Source organism: Myxocyprinus asiaticus, chromosome 18 (genome assembly GCF_019703515.2).
Source record: "Myxocyprinus asiaticus isolate MX2 ecotype Aquarium Trade chromosome 18, UBuf_Myxa_2, whole genome shotgun sequence".
Lineage (NCBI taxonomy): Eukaryota > Metazoa > Chordata > Actinopteri > Cypriniformes > Catostomidae > Myxocyprinus > Myxocyprinus asiaticus.
This window is the reverse complement of record NC_059361.1, coordinates 43,330,159-43,337,196: the sequence shown is the minus strand read 5'-3', so window position 1 is coordinate 43,337,196 and position 7,038 is coordinate 43,330,159. Positions and strand designations below refer to the sequence as shown.

Below are 7,038 nucleotides of genomic sequence, written 5' to 3'. Positions count from 1 at the left end.
CTGGGCCAATTTGGTTGCTTAGGAGAACCAGCTGGAGTCACTCAGCACACCCTGGGATTCGAACTAGCGAACTCCAGGTGTGGTAGCCAGCGTCTTTACCACTGAGCTACCCAGGCCCCCTCGACGTGTGTTTTTGAGACATGAAGTTCTTTTTAACTTGACACAGTGTCTAAAAATGTGCCGGTCCTATGAAACACTGAAGAAACAGTGAGACACGGTGCAGCAGTTATGGACATTCGTCCAGCGCATGTTTACATAGGCAAACAATAGAAACAGAGCAGATGCACGCAAAAACGCGTTCGGTGTGAATGGCCCGTAACTCTTCTGTTTGCGAGTATCTGTGAGTGAGAGCCTGTGGGCGAAACAAGTTTGGAAGGCCTGTATATTTTTTCATAAATTACAAACCCGAACCCAAAGTCCTACTTGAAAAACTGACCCGAACCCGCCAGACCTCTAACTTGAACCGCTCTGAGAGTGCTGACAACAGCGTATTCGCACAGGTACCCAGAACATGTCACTCAAGTGGTTATTGCAGAGCTTTCCTACCGGGGCGGTGGCCCCACGCAACTGCGTGGTTTGCGTGGTGGTTAAAATCACTGCAGATGGGCCAGACAAGCTTTACTAATTTGGCTTTCTTTTGGTGGAGTTATGGCACTGTTTTGGTTCAGTTCTGGCAAAAAAAATATCTCAACCAGGTTTAGGCCATCATTCACTTTCTGAGCTGGGACACATTTCAGCTCTTTTTCTGGGCAAAAGCTGTGCCAAAGGAAATGCGCTGACTGGGGTACTATACAGTGTTACCAAATAATGGTAATGTTTTACGAGAATCTGAAGGATTATAAATCAGCCTGATTGTAGTGTGGTTCTTTGACCGCTAGAGCATGCACATGGCCAAAAACTACAGCCACACTCTGCATGCATGCACTTTTTCATAAAACAGCTTCAGCCAACAACTAAACAAAGAACTACATGCAGTCCTTCCGATATCTGATTATATTATGGCCAGTACGAGGAGTCTAAGGAATAGATAACCCGTCAAGGATGAATCCCCGGTGTCGCAGTGATGGTTGGACTGTGGGCATTTTCACGAATGCAGCTCTCTACTGACCACTTCACGTACCACTGACTTACGGATCTGAACACATGTCCGGTCCGGAATCGAGACCAGACCACCTTCTCTGGATACACAAATGGCTGGTGATATAGAGGGAAACTGGAGAGATTTACACAGATTGAGCCGCAGTGACACGCGCTCCAGAGAGAGGAGGAGAGGATGCTCGCGAGACACGGCAGGTGGAATGCGGAGCACCAAACTCTCATTTTTAGCAATATTCCTACTTCTATTACAAAGTGCGCAGGCTTTTGAGGGTAAGGCAACATCTAATCTATGTATTTGTTTCTAAAATAATACCAGACGCGATTTTTCTGTCAGACTGCCGGTTGCATAAATGAGTGGAACGTAAATGTTTTTTGGAGGAAAAAAAAAAAAAAGGCATTGAACAAGCATTCAATTGAGAATATCGCCTCAAATATGACAGTGGTTTGCGGATTTCACCGGTTTGCTGTCTAAAACACATCATATTAAACTTTACTTTTGCATAATTCAAAATATTTAGTAAATGTGGTCAACGTTTAGAATAAGAGTGTTACATAAAGGCGGGATTTACTTTTAGCTTCTTCTTCTTCTTTTTTTTTTTTTTACCTTATTATTATTATTATTAGTAGTAGTATTTAATAGGCTTATTATATAGCCTATATGTGTATTTAGGTTTTTTCTTTTTGCACGTTCTTGGCTTCGCTTCAGTATATACCTTAATATCTTATAAACAAAGAACCCGTATATGCATAAATTATTTTTATTTTTATTTTTTAATGGTGTAGTCAGAAATGGCCTAATAAATATTGTATGAAGTTGAGTGTGTACTTAGCTTAGTTTGGAGACAAAATTATTAACAACATTATATATATATATATATATATATATATATATATATATATATATATATATATATATAATTTCAAAAATGCAAAGCATTTTCATTTAGGAGCAGGATTTAACATGTAAACGAGTGTGTGTGTGTGTGTGTGTGTGTGTGCGCGCGCGCGCGAGAGAGAGAGAGAGAGAGAGAGAGAGAGAGAGAGAGAGAGAGAGGAGTTAGTGATGTAATGTGATGATGAAGCACGTGAGTGCAGTATGCAATGAAGTGTGTGTAGGCGCTCACTGATTGAGACTGCAGCTGTGCGCGAGATTGCAGCACTCTTTTGTCCTTATAACACACACATAACACGTTGAAATCACCTCCATTTCCTCGATATTATGAATGCATATCGGTTTTAATGCAAACATCCTTTAAATGCATAACAACTGTACACAGTCAAGTCCCAAAGCGTCTATTCTGGGCTAATCATGTGTTGAGATCATATTGCATGGCGCGCCTTAATAAATCAAGCAGTGCAAAGCCGCATTAAAACTGTCCACAGCAGCATGGTCTGACTTTAAAGGGGTCATGAATTGCTATTTTTTAAATAATTGTATTATCTTCGCTGAGGTCTACTGATAATGTAATCACAATTTAGTAATATATTATCATTTTCCACCCTGTCTCTGGCCCTCTGTCTGAAACGCTCGGTTTTGGCTTTAGCTCCCCCTTAAAACTTAAACGTAAACGCCCACTGTTATGACTGTCTAACATCATGCAGCCCTTCAAATTTAGCCTTTTTTAAAACTCAAAAAAGAGAATGAACAAGCCCCTCAACATTATAAAACAAAATTGCAGGGTTTACACGTAACTCACAAACAGCACATTGCATCCGAATATATTAAACTGTTCATCTCAAGCACAACTGTTAACACTCAGCACCATAAACTATCAAACAGTCATGAAATTTGAAATATTCATGAATGAAATGGTTTACTTATGTTTTTGAAGTGTTTTTAACTGTCCCCACCTTCAATATCAGTTCCTTTGCAAAGCTTGAATCGTATTTTGTCTGTTCACAAGCAATCCATGCTGACATGAGCCGAAAAAAAAAAATAGTCCAAAGAACGGTGAAATTACGCACAGTGCGCCTTCAGTATGTATGAGGCGCACATCGCCAGAAACACACTGAAATGGTCAAAGACATCCATCGTCAAAGACAATGTTTACATACACCAACAATTAAAAATAGCGCAGATGGCGAAAGAACGTGTCCATGATGCAGGCAGCAGCTGAAAGAAAGAGAATTGCTTCTCCCTTTCAGAGTTGTAACTTGACACCACGCCTTTTTAAAGTGGCGGGAGATATGTATCAAGCGGTCAAAGATGTCTGTCTAGTGCATGAATATTTTCAAAAATAATCAAAAATAGTCCAGATGGGTCCCCTTTGGTGTTATGTTAGGAATAGTTTGCCACAGAAGGCCTGCTCTCTTGACTTCAATTGAGCGCCAGTGGGCGGAGCCAAGGGTTCGATGATGCATATTGTGGGATGTGTAAATACAAATGAGCAATGTCTCATGACGTCACAAATAGACAGATTTCAAAATGAGATGTTTCAGCAAGGTGGCATCTATACATGCTCTTTTTAGACTGGGTAGGTTTTGACTTCTAAAATTTACAGTATGTTTTTATAGTACAGTTACCTCTTATATGTCTAAATAGCAAGAAAAATTTGATTTTCCATTTCATGACCCCTTTAAATGCTGAGGCTGCTGGTGGATTTTTTTCCTGGAGGAGCATCTGCAGAGGTCCTAGTTTTCTACACACTGTGTGTGTGTGTGTGTGTGTGTGTGTGTGTGTGTGTCCGTCCAGTGGAGAAATTAGGTTCCACGTATTAACTGGGTCACTGTGCTCTGAGTGAGCTGATAGATCAGTGTTTGACCTGTTTGAATACTTCTCTTAAGGATTTTTATTTAAGTACATGCATAGCATATAACTTATAGGGGATATAATATATAGGGGAAACTGGGCCTAGTTGTCTTGGGCATAGTAATTTTCATTTGAACCCAAATATCTTTGTTTAGGTGTTTAAGGTAGATCTACAGGAACAGTTTAGGACTGAGCATTCCTGCTCTGTATAATTTATTTCATCAATATTTTTTGGGGTGTCTTGGATACTTGCACTTATATCAAGCTATAATATTTTAATGGAATGAATGTTTGACTAGGTCACTGTAAAATGATAAAATATAAAACAGACTCTAACAAATTCTGATTGGATGAACCACATTTGAAGCCATTTTAAAATCAAAAAAGTCAAGTCAATTACATTTTATTTGTATAGAGCTTTTCACAACACACATAGTTTCAAAACAGCTTCACAGAAAATTATGCTGTAACATAAAATGAAGATGTGATATTTGTAATGTCTAAGTCATCATTGTGCTGTTAGATATTTTTGTGCATTTTTCATACTAAATTGTTTTAGATATTCAAACGAGATATAACAAAACAAAGGCAACCTGAGTAAACACAAAATACAGTTTTATATATATATATATATATATATAATTTTTTTTATTTTTTTTTTTATTTTTTTATTTTTATTGAAGCAAAAAAGTTCATCCATGTGAAAAACTAACTGCCCCATTAAACTTAATAGCTGGTTGTGCCACTTTACACACTAGCATGAACTGCCCATTTAAGGTCCTGCCACAGCATCTCAGTCAGGTTCAGAACTTTGACTTCTGTTTTTGGTTTATACCAGATGTAACGGGACTTCTGTCTTCCAAACAGTTCTACTTTCGACTCATCGGTCCACAGAACTCATCAAGGTGTGTTTTGGCAAAATTCAGATGAGCCTTAATGTTCTTCTGGGTTAGCAGTGTAGTCCATCCTTTGACCAAGATGATGCAGGTAGAGGTCAGTGAGGGGCATCGCAGTCCAGCTGGTAGCTTGTGGCAGTTCATTTCTGGTGATATGTTTTTTTCTTGATAAGTGGTTTGAGAACTGCCATCTTAAAGTTTCTGGGGACATGTCCTAAAGATAGTGAGGAGTTAATAATATTAAGAAGGGGTTGTAAGATTACAGAAAACATCCTGGTTACTTGCATAACCTCCGTTCCCTGATGGAGGGAACGAGACGATGTGTTGATGTAGTGACACTAGGGGTCACTCTTGGGACCCCGAAACACCTCTGGTCTTTGATAAAAGGCCAATGAAAATTGGCGAGTGGTATTTGCATGCCACTCCCCCGGACATACAGGTATAAAAGGAGCTGGTATGCAACCACTCATTCAGGTTTTATGCTGAGGAGCCGAGACAAGGTCCGGCCATTTCAGCAGGTAGTTCAGCGTTGTGGCAGGAGGGACACAAAGTCTCGTTCCCTCCATCAGGGAACGGAGGTTACTCGTAACCAGGAATTCCCTATCTGTCACTCACTTGACATTGTCGATGTAGTGACACAAGGGGTCCCAATACAAAATGCCGCAACTTGCTGAACTGTGTTACGTGAACTGGCGGTGTGTGTCGGGCAGACAACTGTGTGCCTCGTAGCCAGCGCACCAGGCTGACACGTAAGCTCCCCCAACATAGTTATGAGTGTCGAACGGCCCTTTGGGGACAAGTCAACTACCCAAAAGATAGAGACAGGCTAACCCAGTCGTGGCCTCTTTTCCCCTTCTTTTTTTCCACTCCCTAAAAAACTAGGGGGATTATCCGTCTGGGCCGCCAGGCTTGGGTGTCCCTCCCAAGGGTGTCCATCTCAAGATCACGTGAGAGTAGCCTGGACCGAACTCCAGGCATGTTTCGCTGACAGAGAACGCTTGCAGGTCTCCTACCCTCTTAATGGAAGTGAGTGCAGTCAGGAGGGCAGTCTTCAAGGAGAGTGCCTCAAGCTCAGCTGACTGCAAAGGCTCAAAAGGGGCTCTCTGTAAACCCTGAAGAACTACAGAGAGGTCCCATGAGGGAACGAGGCGCGGTCTGGAGGGGTTCAGCCTCCTGGCGCCTGGAGATTCCAGAGGTCTGGTCGTGGGTGCCAGATGGTGCACCGTCCCTGAGAAAGAAGGTCCTTCCTCAGGGGAATTCACCAGGGGGGCTGTCACGAGGAGCGTGAGGTCCGAGAACCACCTCTGGGTGGGCCAGTAGGGTGCTGCCAGGACGACCTGCTCCTCGTCCTCCCTGACCTTACACAGAGTCTGTGCAAGTAGGCTCACTGGGGGCAAAGCATATTTGCATTAGCCAGGAGGCCAGCTGTGTGCCAGCATGTCTATGCTGAGGGATGCCTCGGTCAGGGTGTACCAGAGCGGGCAGTGGGAGTTTTCTTGGGAGGCAAACAGGTCTACCTGTGCCTGTCCGAATCAACTCCAAATCAGCTGGACCACCTGAGGGTGGAGTCTCCACTCTCCCCCGAGGGTAACCTGCCATGACAGCGTGTCCGATGTAGTGTTGAGGTTGCCCGGGATGTGGGTGGCTCGCAGCGACTTGAAGTGCTGCTGACTCCAGAGGAGGAGACGGCAGGCGAGCTGTGACATACAACGAGAGCGCAGACTGCCTTGGCGGTTGACATATGCCATCATTGCCATGTTGTCTATCCGAACTAACACGTGCTTGCCCTGGATCAATAGCCGGAACCTCCGCAGGGCGAGCAGAATTGCCAACAACTCGAGGCAGTTGATGTGCCAATGCGGCTGCGGGCCCGTCCATAAGCCGGCGGCTGCGTGTCCGTTGCAAACAGCGCCCCAGCCCATTTGGAGGCGTCTGTCGTGACCACGATGCACCTGGAGACCTGCTTTAGGGGAACACCTGCCCGTAGAAATGAGAGGTCGGTCCAAGGGCTGAAAAGACGGTGACAGACCGGCATTATGACCACGCGATGTGTCCCGCAGCACCATGCCCATCTCGGGACTCGAGTCTGAAACCAGTGCTGAAGCGGTCTCATATGCATCAACCCGAGCGGGGTGGCCACCGCTGAGGATGCCATATGCCCCAGGAGCCTCTGAAAGAGTTTCAGTGGAACTGCTGTTTTCTGTTTGAACGCCTTCAAACAGGCCAGCACCGACTGTCTGCACTCGTTCGTGAGGTGCGAGTCCAACACCGAGAAAAGAGATGCTCTGACCCGGG

The 7,038-nt window shown here is 43.8% G+C and overlaps 1 protein-coding gene across 1 annotated transcript in view; it reads left to right on the top strand.

Annotated features, from left to right (window-relative positions):
• Nucleotides 1-1,280: 1,280 nt before the first annotated feature.
• LOC127456305 (UPF0606 protein KIAA1549L-like) overlaps nucleotides 1,281-7,038 on the top strand; it is a 169,092-nt gene continuing 163,334 nt past the window's right edge. Inside the window, exon 1 of the mRNA XM_051724727.1 lies at nucleotides 1,281-1,368. Within this exon, the coding sequence (XP_051580687.1) occupies nucleotides 1,299-1,368 (70 nt within the window). The 5' untranslated portion in view covers nucleotides 1,281-1,298. The remainder of the gene's footprint in view (nucleotides 1,369-7,038) is intronic.